A 19,642-nucleotide genomic window follows, 5' to 3' on the forward strand; every position below is an offset into this window, starting at 1 on the left:
GGATGTGTGTGATCAGAAGTTTAGACTGACATGGCTTTAAGAAACATGCAGATAATAAACTTTTATGATGAAGAAGAACTGCAATGTCACCTGATGTCTTTACTACCTTTCTGTGTCTCGAAAGTGGCAGTTGCATAGAATGTCAATGGAGGGACAGAAAGCTCTCAGATTTCATTAAAAAGATCTTCATTTTTGTTCCGAAGATGAACGATGATGAACAATGTCTTTGGGTTTGGAATGACATGAGGGTGAGTAATTAATGACAGATTGAAATTTTTGGGTGAACTAACCCTTGGTGCCTATAAGTTTTATAATTCCTAACGATATATGCCATTAAATTATATAATGTTATTATAGCAGCCTATTTAAAGCTACAATATGTACGATTTTTGTAATAAAATATCCAAAAATCACTTGCACAGTGTGATATATTTCCTGCAGTTGTGTACTTACAATATCCCAAAAGTTCCCAAAGATTTTTAATTTCAGAGAAATTCCAATTTTAAATAATGGCTCGTCCCTGTCGCCCTGTCCCACTTGTCGCCTGTCAATGACGTAATATCCGCGTTATCCCTGGTTTCCGCTCATACTGTCATAGTAACCATGGCGACAGACGTGGACAACTGCGTTACGTCTAGCAGCACACTCACGCTGTTGTTGTTTTGTTCAAACATTATGGACCATGGCAAGCAGACTTTGGGACAAAAGGAGATAGAAAGATCTGTGATAAACTTCGATTTGACAGAGACGCGCTAATGTAGAGGTGAGCAAATGTACATAAAACTAATCAATGTTATATAGCTCAACATGATGAAATGTTAGAATATGATCAGTATGTTATTCTAATGTTGATCTAGCTTACTGCTAGTCTCATACAGATAAACTAACACATAGAATAACATTATAACTTTCAACACACTCAAATGCAGTTTAGTGTGATAGTGTAGACCAAGTGAAACAGCGCTGCGTTACCTCACAAGTTTAATTTGTCTAATAAACTGACCTGTGTGAGTATTATTCAGCACTTGCAGGTAATTTGGTTCGGTAGAATGAAATGTCCTTATTCCTTTATATCCGCGGGACTCGCGTGTGGCGCTGATTATCTGTCTCTCATTAGTAATCGCGACCTGCTTCATACCACAGTCATGTTAAAAACATAAATGTATTCACTCATCCATAAACATTGTTAGATCCTTCGGCATGACGGCTTTTCCATAATTCTGCTTATGCATCATCAACATACGCCTTTGTTATTGTAAGAGGTTAGCGGCCCCTAGCGGCGAAAAAAATTACATATTGTAGCTTTAAGCTATTACAATCTTTTGGTACTATAAAACCATCAGGGTGTCTTTGTGGGTTTTACTTGTCAATAATGCCATAAACATTAACATAAAATGTAAAATGCGTAACATAAATATTTAAAGCTGAAGTGCCTGTTTTCTGCACCACTATCACCAATTGGAATTGCAAAAATATTGACTTTTTCTAAAGAGGTTTCCAAACAGTTTCCCCCTGTCTGCCACTGGTCAGACAAAAAAAAAAAAAAAACACAACCCAAACTCATGCCATTGGTTTGAGCCAATGCTGCAATATCAGGCTGGTCAGGATTCCCGAACAGATTAATGTTCTTAAAACACCACATAGATGCAGTGTTTACACTTATCAGGGAAATCAACCTACAATTTATTACTTATAGTTATCTCTGCATATTGAGCTGGGATATGAGAAATTTGAGTCTTGTAGCAAGTGTTGTTGCAAGCATTGTTGTTGTTTTTTTCATTCTTTTCTCTTCCTTCCTGATGTGTCCTCAAGTTTCCCTTATCATTGGCTAGTTCTATGACATTTTTAATTTCAACGAACCCTCCTTCCTCTCTCAGCTGGCTGGTGTTTCGTTACATAAGTCACAGTTTTTAGACTGTTTGTCTGAGTGGGGCGGGAAAGTGCGGGAGAGGGGGGCGGTTGGGCGTTCCTGCCCCGGCAGAGCCGATGGCCATCCCAGGAATGCGTCTCCTCCTCACACCTGGGACACCGCCAACAATGTGGGCTCCCAATGTCACCGCATGTGAGGAAGAGAGGAGGGAGGGAAAAGCGTTTGGCTCGGGGCTACGGGAGCCTGTCCAAAGAAAGAGTGCTGGGGCTCACTCCCTCTGGGTTGGCAACACACGGTACTTTGACTAATACTTCCTGCTTGAATGCGTGAGTCGAGTCCCAATTTTCTTTTTCTTTTTTCGTTCTTAAGATGTGGAAACCACTCTGGAATATGGCCTCCAACTTTATAGGGCTCACATGCAGGATTTAGATCTGGAAGTGAACTTGAACTAGAGGAATGATATAATAAGATAGGGAATTGTGGAGATTTCGCTGGCTAAGAGAGTGATTTAATGCACAAAATCCAACACAAGCGATTAATCTCTCTCCTCAGCTGAGGAAGGGACTTCAATGAAGTGGGATGTAGAGGCACATCCCTTACAATTCCAACTCAGTGGGTGTCACCATGATAATCTTCCCTAGTTTGCTGGCTTCACAATCTAAGATGGGAATCTAAAAGACACAGACAACTGGGAGAAAGAGTAATATTCTACACAGATACATGAACACAAGCTACGCTGGTTAGATTTTCCACATTGTTGCATTCTTTAATCTCTTAGAATGTAGTCACATTAGAGAAATTTCTCCTAGATTTTTCAGGCAAAATTTGGATTGTCAGTACTTTAGCAATGAAGCACGGCTCATACTTTCAAACCATGCCTCTTTCTGTTGGTCGACAGGGAGAAGCTCACGCTACATGACTGTAAGTGCTCACACTACTCAACAAAGTTTCTTGTCATCAGTTGTCTTGTCATAGCAGTGCACCTACTACACAACACAACGCTGACGAGGTGCAAGACATCTGGTCAAGAGACAGTCCCAACCAACAGCAGGAAAAAAAAAAGTTTTCTCACATAAATTAATGCGAGAAATTCACACAAGTGGTTACGGGATTTTTCCATTTATACCATCTGGCTGGATTAGTTCACCTTCACCTTCACCTTCTGATTGGTCATTCTGCACTATATTTACTAATATTCACTATTGTCAATGGCTACACGATCTATAAGACCATAAAAGATGTCATGATGTTAGCCATTTCACTAGCTTCCGCAAAACTAAGCCACTGATGTAAATTTCAACACTCAAAGTGACTGATATGTGAGCCTTAATGGTGCAGTATGTAATATTGACAGCTAGCGTTTGAAAGTCCAAATTCAAAATATTTGAGAGGGTTGTTTCTCCATCCCCCTCCTCCTTAGACTCCACTCTCACATGGGTTGCCAGATTGAGGACATGCAACAGGACCAAGCACAATGGACAATGAGGAGACTTACACACTGTAAGTTGATGAGTTGATTTATCCGCATTTTAATATGCTCTATGTTCATAGAGGCTTTTTAGGTCAGGTATGGAATCTGCGATCTCTGACCCAGTTTGTTTGCTGGCTTCCATGGCTGCAATACGCTGTGTTTTACACCAACTGACAACCCAGGGTGTTGAAATACTATTGGATAAATTGGCAATGGGCGGAATCACACAGACCAAAATAAAAACAGAAATTTCGACATGTAAAATAACTGGCTGTAGCATTGTTTTTCCAGAGAAACGAGTATGTGAACTTAGCATGTTTGCAAACATATTATGGTATTTTTATGCTTTAGTACATTAAAAAATTACATATACTGCACCTTTAAGGTGCAGTCACATTAGCAAAATTTCTGTGAAATTAAGTGGGCAAAAAGGTCATTGTCTTCCGTGATATCTATCAGGTGGTAGGAAAAATACTTAAAAGTTTGGTTTAATGGCTCTTTACTTTTTAAGGAAATTCTAGCATTACTTCTGCAGGCGTAGAGTACGTGTTTCCTAGAACAAAACACAGGGAGATATATGCAAACGAACATTATAGTTAGTTGGAGTCTTGATAAATGCGTTCTGAGAAGATCTTCAGAGAGATACTGTGTGGGACACAATTGTGACATGCTGGCAGCGGGTGCATAGTATAAGAAGCGTGTAACCTTACGAGTGCATCCTGACGGTAGTGTGTATGACATGAAGGCACAGGGCCAGCGTGAGTGTCAGCAGGTGTTGTGCAGAGTTCTGCCTGGCTGCGTCAGACACTGAGTGAGTGAACAGGAGATGACAGGCCTTCACCGGCCCCTTCAGTCAACCTGTCACGCGAGGTCACCTGCAGCCCCGGGCGCTCATCACTCATACACACATAGTTACAGAGATTCGTAGAGATTCAAGATATCAGTGATCGCACGAGGACTTTAGAATATTAAAGGGTTGTTTCAATCTAATGTCTGTATGTTGGAAAAAATGCCGATTACCACAGACGATAATTTAGATGGCAGGTGTGCTTCATCACTATGAGGAAACACTTAAAAGGTTCATCTGATCAACACATTGTTACAAAAGTAGAAATATTTCAAAGTTTCAACCTGAAACAAGATTGTAACTGATTTTACTCTCCTAATACAGGACTGTAGTTGACATTGTCCCCAGGCCACGTGATGAAGGGGTCCCCTCTACAACAGGAGTTTTCAAACTTTTGATGTATAGGAACCCAAAATAGTGTGATCCCCTTGTGAGGACTGCTATATATTTTAATCTACAATGACCCATTTATACTGGGTCATCGAATGCAAAATTCACTTTTATATGGTGTTTGCCTATTAATGTGTCTTTGCAGTGTGTGGACACAACCACCATACAATGAAAAAAATCCATTCACTTTTTTAATCCTAAAAAGTCTGAACACTCTCAGTAATCAAGCCGTTTGGATTTTCTGACCAAATGGCTCCACCCACGACCAATGACGGACTGTCCCGTATTAGCATATTTCCACCCTCAGCCATTTGTATACTGTCCACCAAGGCAGCAATTTACATGTCTTGTGTCGACACGCCCCACGGAAGAGAGGGGTGGGGTGAGCAGTTGCTCATTATCATTTAAAGAGACATGCACCGAAACAGATCACTGTGAACAAAGCTGTTTTTGAGGAGGTAAAAAGGGTGTTGTTTTACACAACCATTGAGGAATTTTAACCACAAACTTTACATGAAGACCCTAAAGAATCATACCAGCTTGTGGAAAATGGGCATCCGATGACCCCTTTAAGATAACATGTTTATTGCAAATTAAAATAATTAACTTTGATATTGTTGCAGTTGTGAATGCCAATGCAATTCTTAAAATATTATCTGGAAAATTTTCATTTTATTAAATTGACAGTGTATCTTTTCTTTGCCCACTAATTTTTAACGTAAGAGCGAGCACAGCCATTTTTAGCGCAACATACATACGTTTCGCCAAATTGGTGGCTAATTCGTATGAATTTGGACAATCTCTTTCATACAATTACGATCTGCTTACGCTCCACATCCCAGTGTTGTCTGATGAGAGTGTCAATTAGATGAGTATGTGAATACAATATGTGCTGCGAGCGTTCCACTCAATAACACAATAAACATACAACAAAAGTGACTATGAGAAAACAGCAGTTAAGAAAGCATCTGATCATAACGATGTGGATATGTTTGCACAAGCTCTGCAATCAAGTCATGTTTATGTATATAGCACTTATACAATTGATTGTTTTAAAGCAAGCAACTTTACAGTATTAAACATAAACAGTGACAGTGTTGCTTTCAATTAGAATTACAACTTCAATATAACACAGCTCTCCAGTGTGTTCATGTTATTACTTGTGTCTAACCTCAACAGACTGAACACAAGAAACTAACTGGATTTCCATGTCAAAGAAGGTGGAGACTCACCTACCTGCTACATAATCGCCACACACCAATGTTCGAAGGTGTTTATAAGCCAAAGAAAACTTTCCAGAAAAGTTCCCTTGAGCTGGTATGTAAACACATTCGATCACCTTTATAATCATTAATCGTAAACACTGGTTTGCAGCACTAACAGTTTTACCATTGCAGCACTTTGTTCTTCTTCTAGTTATTTACATAATGAATCAGAAGTCTTGCACATTAACAGGAAATAGCTTACCTCTGCGTTGAAAAAATAAGGAGGTTAGTAGGCTATATTATCACAGATTTTCAAATTGAATATTTTGCATATTTATTCAATTCATTATATATTTTTTATTTCTTAAAAAAAGTTTGTGTTTGAAATACTTTAACTAATTAACATTCACAGCCCTACAAATACTTTCTTTTCTTTTATCTTGGTATTTGGTAACCTCTGCTTTTCTGCTACTACAGTACTTTTCCCACCCCCTAACACAGACACACACAGTCTCCCATAGTATTTTTTCCCCCATACAATGGAAGTCAATGGTGCCCCACAACTGTTTAGTTAAAAACACTCTTCAAAATATCTTCCTTTGTGTTCAGCAGAACAAAGAAATGTATACAGGTTTGGAACAACGTGAGGCGGGTGAGTAAATGATGAAAGATTTTTCATTTTGGGGTGAACTATCCCTTTATGTAGCCTATTCCACATAGCCTAATAACGTGACAGCATATGTCCCATAATAACCAGTTCCTTCATGCAAAGTAATCCCATCTTAAAATGAAGATTTAGACAAGTAACAAGTTATTATAGTGACACTTTTAAATATTCCATCACATTACATTTTTCTTTCTTCTACACACTGAGGGACGAGTTTAAAATACTATAATTTTCTGTAAATCAACAGATGCGTGAACAGGCTACACGATGCGTAGCTATCTGTCCCAAACCCACATTAGCGAGATTTCTCCATAACACAATATGTAATTTAATAGTAGCCTACAGCTGTATTTCATCGTTTATAGCTGTATTTTTCCCACCTGTTGTCGCAGCAGTGTGGTAGCCTACTACATAAAGTCAGAGCTGGAAGTGGACTCAACTTTAACATCAGTGTTACTGGCAATCTGTTCCTGTTTTATTCTCATAAAATGGTGGTCACGGGTTAACAGCGAGAATGGAAAGGGAAAAAAATGAAGAGAAAAAAACCCCAGCACGAATTATAGAGAGGAAAGAAACAGAGGGGAGTTCATAGGGTCGTATATCATTAAGCAATTGAGAAAGTTAATTAGGCAGCTCTGATAATTATTGCCATGGCAACCTGAGCGCACTCATGCACATTTGATTAATGAGGTGCCATTTATCCGCGCCAGTGAGACAGTACAGTCATAGAGGAGCGCGCGAGACCCCTAGTGGGACACAAAGACACTCTGCCGAAACAATGACAGGGCAGCTGAGACCTTGAACGCGGGAACTAAGAGCGATATTGTGTGCGAATTTAGCAATAAAAGAAATGCAATATCCTTCCATATGAAGAACCTAAATGCTAATTAGAGTGCATAGGAATCTTTTTTCATTAATTATATTCTTCTTCTTTTTTCTTTCTTTTTTTGTGTTAATATTAAAGGAAAATTGCAGTTTGAATGAATGGATAGCTGGTCAAAAAACCCAAAAAGATCTTTCCCATTTGCAGCTTTCTCACATCTTGCCATTGGCTTGTATACATGCATTTGTGTGTTGAATGTGAAGCCCATAGACAGCTTTGTCACACATTACCCTCTAGTGGACAAACTTCATTACTTATCCTCTCTACATTGAAGGCTTTTGTGGATTTCAAACAATGGAAAACTGTTCATCACTCATCATCCTGAAGAGTGTCAAATTACTCAATAATTGCGAAAATTGCAAAGTAGGCTATTTAATACCTTGAAGCTTGTTAAAGTCTGCAATTACATTCTCTAAGTGATCAGAGGTTTATGATTTTTGATTAGGTGGGGAAAAAATCCCAGAGATTTCTACCATCAGATTAGATATTTATAATCAGAATATACAGACCCGGTTTGACTTGGGACAGTTTTCTACAACACCCACATCCATTGTACAATGTTGGTGAATTTCTTAAAGCTGCTATATGTACTATTTTCATGTATTAATTTTTTTTTTTTATTATTATTATAATTTGCTAATGAGTGAACAGCTTGTAACAAAACAAAACAAACAAGACCATCCTCGACTTCCTAGGTTGTCTATGAAGACGTTTTTGCCTATAGAAAATCAAAAGTATGTGAGCTCCTGAGAACCTCTTTCATTTTGACACATGAAACTTATACAATGTTCAGGATAATGCCGAAAGAGCTATTCTGTACCGTAATGTTGTGTCATGCAAATAAAGGGGATTAATTCAAACCATAGTCTCACATAGCCATACCTAGTATCAAATATATACAGTAACTATCATTTTAATTTCCTAATCTGTCGTAATGATGCCAGTAAACCACAGAGCAAACTTTTTTCTTTTTTTTTCACTGGGCTGGTTGCATAAACTCGTTTGTCATCAACTTTTTTTTGAAGTCAGTTACTTAAAAATGCAAATTGGTCTAATTTGACATCAAAAAGTAAGACTGATTGCCTAATAGCTAACTGTTAGTTGGTCATACTAGATGACAAGGGTTTCTGAATTCTACATAGAGCCCCTTGAAGAAGGAGAAAAGAACCCACCTATTATCAAAGAATGTTAAGGGCAAGGAATACTGTTTATTAGACAAATAATCCAACAATAACAGGAATTCCTTTCATCTTTTCATGTTTAGTCTTTTTCATCTGTGCTTTTCACTCAAGTCCATCACATTCAGATATAAAAAATATATATAAAAACGTTAAACAAAAGTTCACATTACAAGGCAACTCCCAGGGTTTAGACACAAATCACCTGTTCTCTCTTTGTCAGTTTGATGTTGAGTTTGTATTTCTCTCTATAAGTCAATGTAGGCTATACACAGCCTCAGTATTCTGAACCATTTCATTAAAAAAATCCTATTTGTAATACAATCTGCCTCATGATAACAGTGAAATAGATTAAACACTTTGCTCAAACGGACAGACTTAATTCCTATAGCTTTACATTTCATAATGTAACATTTGGTTTGTACGTCAAATACGTTCAGTTGCAAATTCTGTGGCACGTTTGCGCAGGGAATAAGCTCTTATAGGCTTTAAAAAAAAAGCAAAATTTATGTATTAAATACATGTCAGTAAAACGCAGTGTACTCATATCTACTGAATCTGGTCCAAACTTTCCTACTGTAGTCGGTCAACATTCATCTCAGGAAAGCCTGAAACAATCAACCTGTGAGTTTGGAATAAATTAGATTTCTTTAAATGTTTTTGAAAGAAATTTCTTATGCTCAGCAAGACACTAAATTTAATTGATCAAATACACTAAACGTAGTTATAATTGTAATAATATTTCACAGTACTGTTACTATTTTCAATGTATTTTTGATCAAATAAATGCCTTGGTAAGCATAAGAGACTTCTTTCAAAAGCAATTTTAAAAAAACGTAATCATTCCAAACTTTTGACTGGTTGTGTTGTACATTGACATGTTGGCCAGGATTACCATTAAGCCTTAAAAAAACTTGTGTCCGGGCTATTAAATTTAGCATGAAGTAAATGAAATTAAAACCATTAAGATTTCTTTGCATTACAAAATGTCATAATTAAACATTTTCTCCAAACATCCTCACTAATGTGTTTAAACATCATGGTAGTTTTTGTTGTACTTCCATTTTGATAAATTATATACAATTCAATTTAAAGGAATTTTTTTCCTTCCAGTTGTGGGTTGGATTTATAACTAAATATTACTTTGTGACATTCCCTCTCCCCAACAGATACAATCAGAGTTTATAGTGTCAACTTCAGACGCCACACCATGAGTAACCCTCATAGTAATGCCTCAACCAGTCACAGGTAGAATTATGTATTTGAAGTATGTATCAGAAATGTTGCAAGTATAAAGTTTGGAACCAATAACTTCAAATGAACTCCAAGATGTAATCTTCAAATCTGTCATTTGTTGGTTGTGTTTAACCTGTTGAGTAGCGGAACGGCATGTTAAATCAGCAGGGAGGGGGTGGGCTTTTTGCCAGGCCACGCCTCCTTGGCATATTTTTTCTTGCGAGGCTCGTTGAGTGGCTCGGCCGAATAGGGTCCAGGAGCAGGGGTGGGGTTCAACATAGTGGGGGGCTGCACTGTTGTGGGCGAGATATCCACCTCTGGCGCGGGGTTGGGGAAGGGCAAAGGCATCCCACCCATGATGGCAGATGCCCCTCCTCCCTGACCTCCGCCCCCTTGTCCGCCTGCCTCGTGACTGGTGGGCGGCAGGTCGCCGTAGAGCCCAGCACTGAGGGGGAAGTTCTGTAACCGACGTGCTATGCTTTCGTCCAATCCCAGCGTGCTGTGGCTTTCCAGTTTCTTTTTCTGCGGTACAGAAGAAAAAAAAAATCTTTAAAGGGGTGGTTGATTATGATTTCACTTTTTTAATTGTAGTTAGTGTGTAATGTTGCTGTTTGAACATAAACAACATCTGCAAAGTTACGACGCTCAAAGGAAAGGGAGATATTTTCTTTTACAGAAATCGCTTTTTAAGGACTACAACAAACGGCTGGTAGGGACTACAACGAGCTTCTTCATGGGTTGGTGACATCACTAACCCTAAAATTTACATAAACCAGGGAGCGCGATTTATAGATTATGACAGTTAACTCCACATCAGCTACATAAATTCATCAACTAACCATTCTGAAAAATCCTGTTTCATTCTACATGTTGTCACTTCTTGAGTCCCCCATCTTTTAAAAGGCTAAACGTTATTGAAATATTCAGTGCGTGTCTGTGTGAGGTAATCGGAGCTGCTAACACACAGGAGCTCTTGAAGCTCCGCCCTCTGTGCCGGGAGCAGCAGCTCATTTGCATTTAAAGGGACGTATACAAAAACGGCGCAAAAAAATATCTGTGGGGTATTTTGAGCTAAAACGTCACATACACACTCTGGGGGCATCAGAGACTTATTTAACATCTTCTGAAAAGGGCATTATAGGACCCCTTTAACAGCCCTAAGTAGCATGAAAAGAAAAGAAGCTATTGCAAAGAAAGACAAAGGCCTAAAGGCATCCAAAGATATGAGATAGATATGACGAGTCAGACTATGAGGAAGCCTTTTAGAAGCCATTACTCCCGCATTATGCAATTTCCTGATTGCGAGCCATGCAACAAACAACTTAAATTGAATTGAGAGAACGGCTGTTCGCAAATCCATTAAAATCAATGATGACAAGCTAAAACAACGACGTAAACCAGCAGGCCAATGATTGTACCTTAATAGGAACAACAGCTGTCTGCACCATGTTTCTGAAGCGTCCTACAGAAGGGTCCACATCCTCTGTGGAAAGAGAAGAGCTTTTTAACAAAAGTCCCAACATGAACAAAGAATGAGAGAAGAGAGCATATAAAGACTTATATAAAATCATATAAAGTCATTCCAAAAAAAAAAAAAGATTAAAGTCGAAATATTTTGAGAATTAAGTCGAAATTACGAGTCTTCCATAGAAACTTTCAACAAAAGGAAATTCTATGGGTACTAATCTACCAACATGACATTGCCATTTGTCTTAGGATTTTACAAAATATACTGTGCCGTAATAGACTTTACAGGCAAAAAAAAAAAAAAAACTTTTCAGACTGGATGTAGCCAGCTTTATATCTGAGGAAACCACGGGATCCGGCCAAATGATTGGATACAGAATGATGCACTTAAAATGTATCCAGAAAGGATTTACAGTGAAGAGGGAGACAGTACGGTTATTGTTAAGTATTCTCGACCCAGATGGCGTTGCCTATAGACGAGCATGAACACTCCGCCGGAGGAGGTACCAAATCCCGTGATTTCCTCAGATATAAAGCTGGCTCTCTCCATCCAGTCTGAAAAGTGTTTTCGCCTGTAAAGTCTATTCTGGCGCAGTATATTTTGTAAAATCCTAAGACAAATCTAAGTCAAGTCACCTTCATTTATATAGCGCTTTTAACAATATAGATTGTTTCAGGTTTTTTTTAGGTAGATTAGCACCTGTAGAATTTCATTCTGTTGAAAGCCCAGATAAAAGTAAAAAGCTACTATTATGTTTAGATCCATGCCCGAGGCAGTTAGACTTCACAAGCGCATTTCTTTACAAAAAAAAAAACTTTTACGGAAGACTGTATTCTCGTAATTTTGACTTTATTCTCAAAATATTATGATTTTATTCTCGTAATGTTTCAACTTTGATCTCGAAATATTTTGACTTTACTCTCGAAATGCTATGTGTATTCTCGTCATTGTCAATTTTTTTTTGTTTTTTCGTTGCGGTTCAGGGGTTCCATAGTTAGGACAGTAATTTAGTATTTTTTACTCTGTTACTGTGCTTAAGTACATTTTGCAAGTATCTGTACTTTATAGGAGAATTTTTATTTTGGGAAACTTTTACTTTACTACGTTCTAAAGCAAAATATACTTTTTACTCCTACATTTCACAAAAACATGTCGCTCCTCCTTATTTTGAACTGAAGATATCGTCTCCCACTCATAGATGCGATAGCAGTGTACGGGTAAATCTGTTTATCATATAAACAAATCTTGTTTCTTCAGAAAATTTGGACTAACCCGCTCAGTTCATATGGATTAGTTTTATGATCTCTTTATAAACTTTTTGAAGCATCAAAGTGGTAGTTGCGTATACTGCCAATGGAGGTACAGAAATCTCTCCAATTTTATTAAAAAAATCTTAATTTGTGTTCCGAGGATGAACGAGAGTCTTTCAGGTTTGGAACGACATGACATGTCATTTTTTGGGTGAACTAACCCTTTAAATCGGTTTGCTAATCACACCTAATGATTCATTTGTGAATTGGACCAATCCGATTGCATCTGTTCTTGAGTCAACAACTCAAATGATCAGGTCGGAGTGAGTTTCCAGTTAACAATTCATTGAATTCACATGAGACTAAAAATGAAGAACCCTATATAGTGCCCACACGACTATTGGCGCAAAAAGTAAGTTACTAATGCAAAATGTTAAGATTATATATTGTAAATGAAAATTATATTTAGTTCAGTTTGTGAACTAAATCTGCTGTAAAATGGCAAGCTGTTTAAGCCCACTGTATGCAGTGTTAGAATGTGGACATGTCCACAATTGTGTATCACTGTCTGAATGGGGTGGGTTTTAGGAAAAACTAAACATAACATTAACACAAATTAATGTTCATGCATCTTCCTTGCTTCCGTAGTACTTTCAAATGATATACAACTAGTGTTTGCATAGCATTCTTCTTAAAATGAAAAATTGTAATTCTTCTTAAAAAACACATTTTGCCCTCTGTGATTATTATTTTATTAATAAACATTTTATCAAGATACCTTGATAGAAAGTTCAAAAGAACAGCATTAATTTAAAATATTGATCTTTTTTTTCTTCTAAAATTATAAATGTCTTTAATGTCACTTTAGCTCAAGTTAATGCATTCTTGTTGAATAAAAGTATTAATTTCTTTCCTAAAAGAAATTCTTACTGAGCCCAAACTTTTGAACAGCAATCTACATTTATATTTACATTCTATGAGTAGTTGTTTGTGTACCTGGGTTTATGATCTCCTCTTCTTCACTAAAAGACACTCGTGAGCTTCTCCTTTTCCTCTTGGGTCTCTGGATCTCCAGGTTTCCTTCCTCAATGGTGAGTGTAGAAATGCGTTTGTTATGAGCCGTGTTGAATTCAGTCAGGTTCTGGGGGGGGACATTAAGAAAACTAGGAATTAACCACATGAAACTCCAGTGACACTTCTATATTTTGCATCAAGCGTGTTACATACGGGATTTCACATAAGCACATTTAACATGCAATGACAAATATCTGATTAAACTGACACACTGTTTGATTTTCATTTGCATGAATATATCTGCAACATCAGTATAGACATGTTGTACTTTGAATGTACAATACATACAGTACAGGTCAAAAGTTTGGAAACATTACTATTTTTTAATGTTTTTGAAAGAAGTTTCTTCTGCTCGTCAAGCCTGCATTTATTTGATCAAAAATACAGAAAAAAAAGTAATATTGTGATATATTAATACAATTTAAAATAATTGGTTTTCAATTTATTATACTTTAAATTATCATTTATTTCTGTGATGCAAAACTGAATTTTCAGGATCATTACTCCAGTCTATCACATGATCCTTTAGAAATCATTCTAGTATGATGATTCATTATCAAAGTTGGAAACAGTTCTGCTGCTTAATATTTTTTCATAACCTGTGATACTTTTTTAGGATACTTTGATGTGTTAAATTGATAAAAAGTGATAGTAAAGAAGATTTGTATTATTAGAAAATATTTTTTTATTTTGAATAAATGCAGTTCTTTTTAACCTTTTATTCATCAAATGTATTAGGCAGCAGAACTGTTTCCAACACTCATAATAAATCAGAATATTAGAATGATTTCAAAAAGGATCATGTGATAGACTGGATGTCACATGTGACACTGAAGACTGGAGTAATGATGCTGAAAATTCAGCTTTGCATCACAGGAATAAATTATTTTTTAAAGTATATTCAAATAGAAAACTATTATTTTAAGTTGTAATAATATTTCACAATATTACTTTTTTTTCTGTATTTTTGATCAAATAAACGCAGCCTTGATAAGCATTAGAGACTTCTTTCAAAAATATAAAAAAATCATAATGTTTCCAAACTTTTGACTTGTACTGTACATTAGACCTGCATGATTCTGGACACATTGAGAATAATGATTTTCTTTTTAAACAGAAATCACGATTCTGAATAGACAATTAAACAAATATTTAAAATATATATTTAACTCTTTCCCCACCATTGACGGAATTTTCCGGCTTTCTGTGTTTTCACTGTTATATGGTAGGGGACACTATTACACATCTTCTGAAAGAGTACTGAATCTCCTAATCAAAACATGTGCGAGGAAGATGCAGAAAAAAGAGATTCTGTTCTTTCTTTTGATATATTACCTGTTCAGATATTCATTCAACAAAATATTCTGGGCCTGGGGGGGCGTCAAGTTACTTTTAAAAGGTGATTTCCTCTATTTTGATCGCTACCATATTGTTTATATACAAACTATAAACTTTATTCTAGTATTTCTGCGATAATATGAATTATTGTAAAAGACAAAATAATGAGACTGTGTGGTTGAAAAGACATATCTTTTCATATCTATACATGATGACAACTGCTCTCTCTGGCCCAGCGGCAGAACCAACGCAGATCTGAACGTTCTCTGTGATCGTACTAGTCAAAGGTTTAATAGACAAATCCTTGACATTTAGGAATAAGATCGCATGGGTGTTTGAATCGAGACTGCAATCTTTTAATGATTAAATGTGCAGCTCTAACATACATATACAAATATATAACAGTAGAAGGTTCCCACACACTTGACAAATTAATTCCTGTCATTTGTGATTAAGCATTTTAACAAGAACACAATTCATATTCACTGACTATTAAAAATGTTATTATAATGGAAATAACAATTTCGAAAGTTCTTGAAACCCTGAAAGTGACATAAGATGTTTCAACCACAGTGAACAGCACTCTTTTCACTAGATGATTTGAATGTGAAAAGAATTAATCATTCTAGAATAATTGGGGTGACACGCAGTCCGTATATTTTATACCTGCAAACTCTGGAAAGGTGAAAAAGGTGACATTTTTCTTAAAAACATTTTTTTTAGAATAAGCAATTCAAACAAAATTCCCTCCATTTGCCCTTATCAGCCATGGCCTCCTAATAATCCCCCTCCATTTAATTGAATTGTAAGATATGAACTTGCAATTCTGTTTTTTTTTTTCCCTCACAATTGCGAGTTTATATCAGAAACAAGCTTCCCCCGCAGCGTTAGTCTGGTTTCACAGCCAACCTGATTCTATTGAACCCAAGTGCATTTTCATTCACCTTACATGATCACAAAAGTGAACACTGCATGATAGAAAACAGGATACGGGTCAATATATTGTATTTTTTATCAATTTGCTACTATTAAGTATAGCAGAGTGAATGACACTTGGGTTTACCGAATGTGCATTGCATGAAAGCGGCTTTCTGCTCCTTGCAAACCGACAGCGGACTACGAGGCATTCATTTGCTGCTCTGATTGCACTCACTATGCACAAATACACTGCACACTCACTCTCGCTTGCATCCAAGGTAAATCATCAGCACTTTTAACAGAAGCATTTTGCACAGTCGTAAGGTACTGGGTAATTACCGGATGTCACTAAGGATTGTGGGATTTGTAGTTTGTTCGATACCTCATGCATTTAATGGGTTCATTGGGCTGACCTGCATAGGTTACCCAAGGACCGAAGGTACTGATAATCTCCTTCTATCTGTATTCTGCCAGTAGGTGGCGCTATAAAAAGGTAATTTACATTTTGGATCATAACTTTTGAACCATAAGTGTTAGAAACAAAATTATTTTAAGAGAGACAGAATCCTTGAGTCATATCTCCGATTTTATTTCCGCCGTCATTGACTAAAATGTACGTGCATTTACTTTACTTCCTAAGCAAGTATTTGCCTGAGTTCGAGTTGCATTCACATTTATGCGAATCGCGCCACAGTTCCAGTGCAACCGAACACAGACCACCTCCAACAGGCGTATTCTACAGATATTCGGTACACTGGTGCGCTCCCGGGTCTGTGTGACAGTTTTCACATTACTAGTTTTTCATGCCCCGTCTCGAACTAAAGTGCCAGTGTGAAAACACCCAAAAAGTAATCAATAACAGTCTGACCACTAAAGAGCATAATTTACCATGAGGTCAGCTGTATGTGACTCATTCACACAGACACACACACCTCCAGCTCTGTCTCTTCCTCTGGCAGTCCCAGCAATCCCTTCAGCTCCTCATCCTCCACTCCTTTACTGTCTCCTGCAGCCGAGCTGCTCTGTGTCTGAGGCTTCTCTCTCAGCGTGTACACTCGCGTGGACGCCCCAAACGACATGGTCGAGTCGATGGGCACCTGCTGAGGTTTGTTGGGCTCAAGGCGAATTCTGCCCAGAAATGTGCCATGGGCTAAACAAGGATAAATCAAGATAAGATGAAAGCTAAACAATTCTGTTGAGAATTTGTTACATTTGTGTCTTCTGCGGAGCTGCACTCACTGCTGTTGAGGTCGATGAGAAAGACCCTCTTAAGGTGTCTGTGGTAGACCAGCGCCGCATGGACACGCGAGCATGACTGGTGGTCTATTGTAAAATCACATTGGTCGGGGTTCCTCCCAAACAGATAGAACTTCTTCTCATCAATAATCAACTTCTGCAGATGACAAGAAGGATATATAGCCTGGGTTATTAAGACATATAAGAATATGACACCAACAATATTCAAATGAGTTTGACACAAAAGTATTAATACCATTATTATGGGGTCAACGTTCATTTATCTTCAAATAAAAGTTCAAATTGATAGTACAGCCAATTTCAGAGAGGGCTGATAGTTAACCCAAAAATGTAAAATAAATAAATCTGTCATCATTTACTCACCCTTCTTGTCATTCCAAACCAGATTTACTTACTTTCTTCTGTGGAACACAAAATAAGATATTTTGAAGCATGTTGGTAACCAAACAGTTATCTCAAAATGTCTTCTTTTATGTTTCACAGAAAAAAAGTGAATTATACAGTTTTGAAACAACATGAAGGTGAGTAAATGATGACAGAATTTTCATTTTTGAAAGAACTAAACCTTTAAGCAGAAGTTTAACACAATTTTCACCAATGAATTTCCATGACTTTTCCAAAAGTGTGTGACTACTACACATTTCCATGCTTGTTTTGGAACCTTGTTTATTTTTCAAAACTTACTGACTCAGCAGAAAACATTTATATAGTGTGAAAACAAGCCCACCACGTCAAAGTTCAAGGGTCATAATAATAATTTCCATTATACTCAGTTAAAACAGTCTTACCTCTACTAATTTGTCTCCTTTAACCACGTCCAGATGGAGTCCAGGTGGAGGTTTTCCTGCCCTGAGGTTAAATTTCATTTAATAATCAATCAATGGGACAAAATTAATTCATTCTCTAATCTCTTAGAACTTTCATATTAACAGTTTAACTTATATATGCTCTATGCACAAATGCATGAGTGCATTTATTTGTAAGATTGATGTACTATATATCTTAATAAATTATCATATTAAAGTAGAATAAAGGCAGATTAGTCTGCTTGATTCGTCCTATGAACTTTATTCAACACTAAACACCGGAATCGCCAATGCATCACTACATCCCTGGATTTATATATACCATAAATCAGACATAAAAGAGAGATCAAATATTGTAATAGGCTATATTTTAATGCATTCATGCTGAGTGGTTTGATATGCTGCTGTGTATTGAGTTACTGTCCGCGCCTGTATGATCATATAGGAGTGAGTTGCATTGTTTTTATTTATGCAGTCATAATTTACTCATCCGCTCCACAAACATGCGTGCATGCATGTTTTTATTTTAATTTCAATAACGATGTAATTAGTTTCTCATCTCACCATGACGGGCAGTCAAAGGCAGCTGTGTTTGTGCTTGCATTCACCGCCATTTTGCACAGTCGCGGGGAATACTGGGTAAATACCGGATGTCGCTAAGGATTGTGGGATTTGTAGTTCGTTCGATACCTTATGCAGTTGATGGGCTCATTGGGCTGACCTTCATAGGTTACCGATTCCATTGTTTTTAGGGGCCCGAGCAAGCACCGAAGGCACTGATAATCTTCTTCTGCTTCCTGTATTCTGCCAGTATGTGGCGCTTTACATTTTGTAAAGCTTTACATTAAATAAGGCAATTTACATTTTGGATCATAACTTTGGAACCATAAGGGCTAGAAACAAAATTATTGTAGGCCTACAGCCAGAATCCTTGAGCCATTCCTTCTATTTTATTTCTGCCAACAAAATGTTCACGCCATTTTGAATGTTCCTAAAAATCAGTTCAACAGTTCAAAGCTCCTCCATGGCCGTTGGTCCGATCTTCACCAAAATAGGCACACAGCAGCTGCAGCTTGGGACGGTGCCGGCAAAAATGTATAAAAAATATTTTGATTTGTTGAAGCATTGCAAAGTTATTTAACCGCCAAGGCAATGCCCATTTTTACGAGCTGACCTACAGCTGCTGAATGCAATGTCCAAGCTTAATTAAACTTGACACACTATCCACATTTCACAGACAAGGTTTAAAGGCCTCATTATACTTCTGCGTCGGACCTACGCCGGAGCCTACACGCCGTAGGCAACGAGTTGGTTTTAATTTATACTTCTGCGTCATTGTCCGCGTTGACGCGCACCTAGGGAGCATGTGAAACCCCGATGGAGGGGTTCTGGCAGACCAATCACATCGCTTGCATCCGCGTAGAATTGACGCGTTGTTACATTTTTGGAGAGGTGCACGTCAGGGTACGCCGTAGGGTACGCGCGCTACACACAGCCTACGACGTAGCTACGGCGGCAGTTCGACGCAGAAGTATAAATAGGCCTTAAGACTATAGTCCCTGACTAAAATGCATATTGAGCTGTTTTAACTGAAACAAACTTGCACTGACATATCTTAAAATATATCAGTGCCTTTTTTGTCTCAAGATGCACACCAGTATTCACAGTATTTCACAGAGCTTAGATTAAGTCAGGATTAGGCCTTAGATCAATTAGGGCATTTAGGTATCTAAGGCCTAATCCTGACTTAATCTAAGCCCTGTCTGTGAAACTGGGCCAAAGAC

General features: G+C 37.5%; 1 protein-coding gene across 2 annotated transcripts; it reads right to left on the reverse strand.

The window, feature by feature from the left end:
• Positions 1 to 8,521: 8,521 nt before the first annotated feature.
• ppp1r8a (protein phosphatase 1, regulatory subunit 8a) lies at positions 8,522 to 18,483 on the reverse strand. 2 transcript variants are annotated; one of them, XM_084131255.1, is made up of 8 exons: positions 18,423 to 18,483; positions 17,841 to 17,901; positions 17,416 to 17,453; positions 17,035 to 17,188; positions 16,728 to 16,945; positions 13,462 to 13,606; positions 11,166 to 11,230; positions 8,522 to 10,269 (listed from the first exon to the last, which is right to left on the reverse strand). In XM_084131255.1, the coding sequence occupies exons 3-8, from the start codon at positions 17,425 to 17,427 to the stop codon at positions 9,904 to 9,906; spliced, it is 960 nt and encodes a 319-aa protein (XP_083987381.1). In that variant the 5' UTR covers positions 17,428 to 17,453; positions 17,841 to 17,901; positions 18,423 to 18,483; the 3' UTR covers positions 8,522 to 9,903. The 2 variants fall into 2 exon arrangements, with proteins under 2 accessions (XP_083987381.1, XP_083987380.1); XM_084131254.1 differs by lacking the exon at positions 17,416 to 17,453 and having other exon boundaries at positions 18,423 to 18,477.
• Between the last annotated feature and the right edge of the window lie 1,159 nt (positions 18,484 to 19,642).

The sequence above is a fragment of the Abramis brama genome (assembly GCF_963993115.1).
Source record: "Abramis brama genome assembly, chromosome: 12".
Lineage (NCBI taxonomy): Eukaryota > Metazoa > Chordata > Actinopteri > Cypriniformes > Leuciscidae > Abramis > Abramis brama.

Coding starts and splice junctions, on each gene's coding strand:
- ppp1r8a (XM_084131254.1), bottom strand. CDS start 18,472: ATGGCGGTGAATGCAAGCACAAACACAGCTGCCTTTGACTGCCCGTCA. Junction 16,946..17,034: donor TCTCATCGACCTCAACAGCA/GTGAGTGCAGCT, acceptor ATCCTTGTTTAG/CCCATGGCACATTTCTGGGC. Junction 13,607..16,727: donor AGGAAGAGACAGAGCTGGAG/GTGTGTGTGTCT, acceptor GTCCCCCCCCAG/AACCTGACTGAATTCAACAC.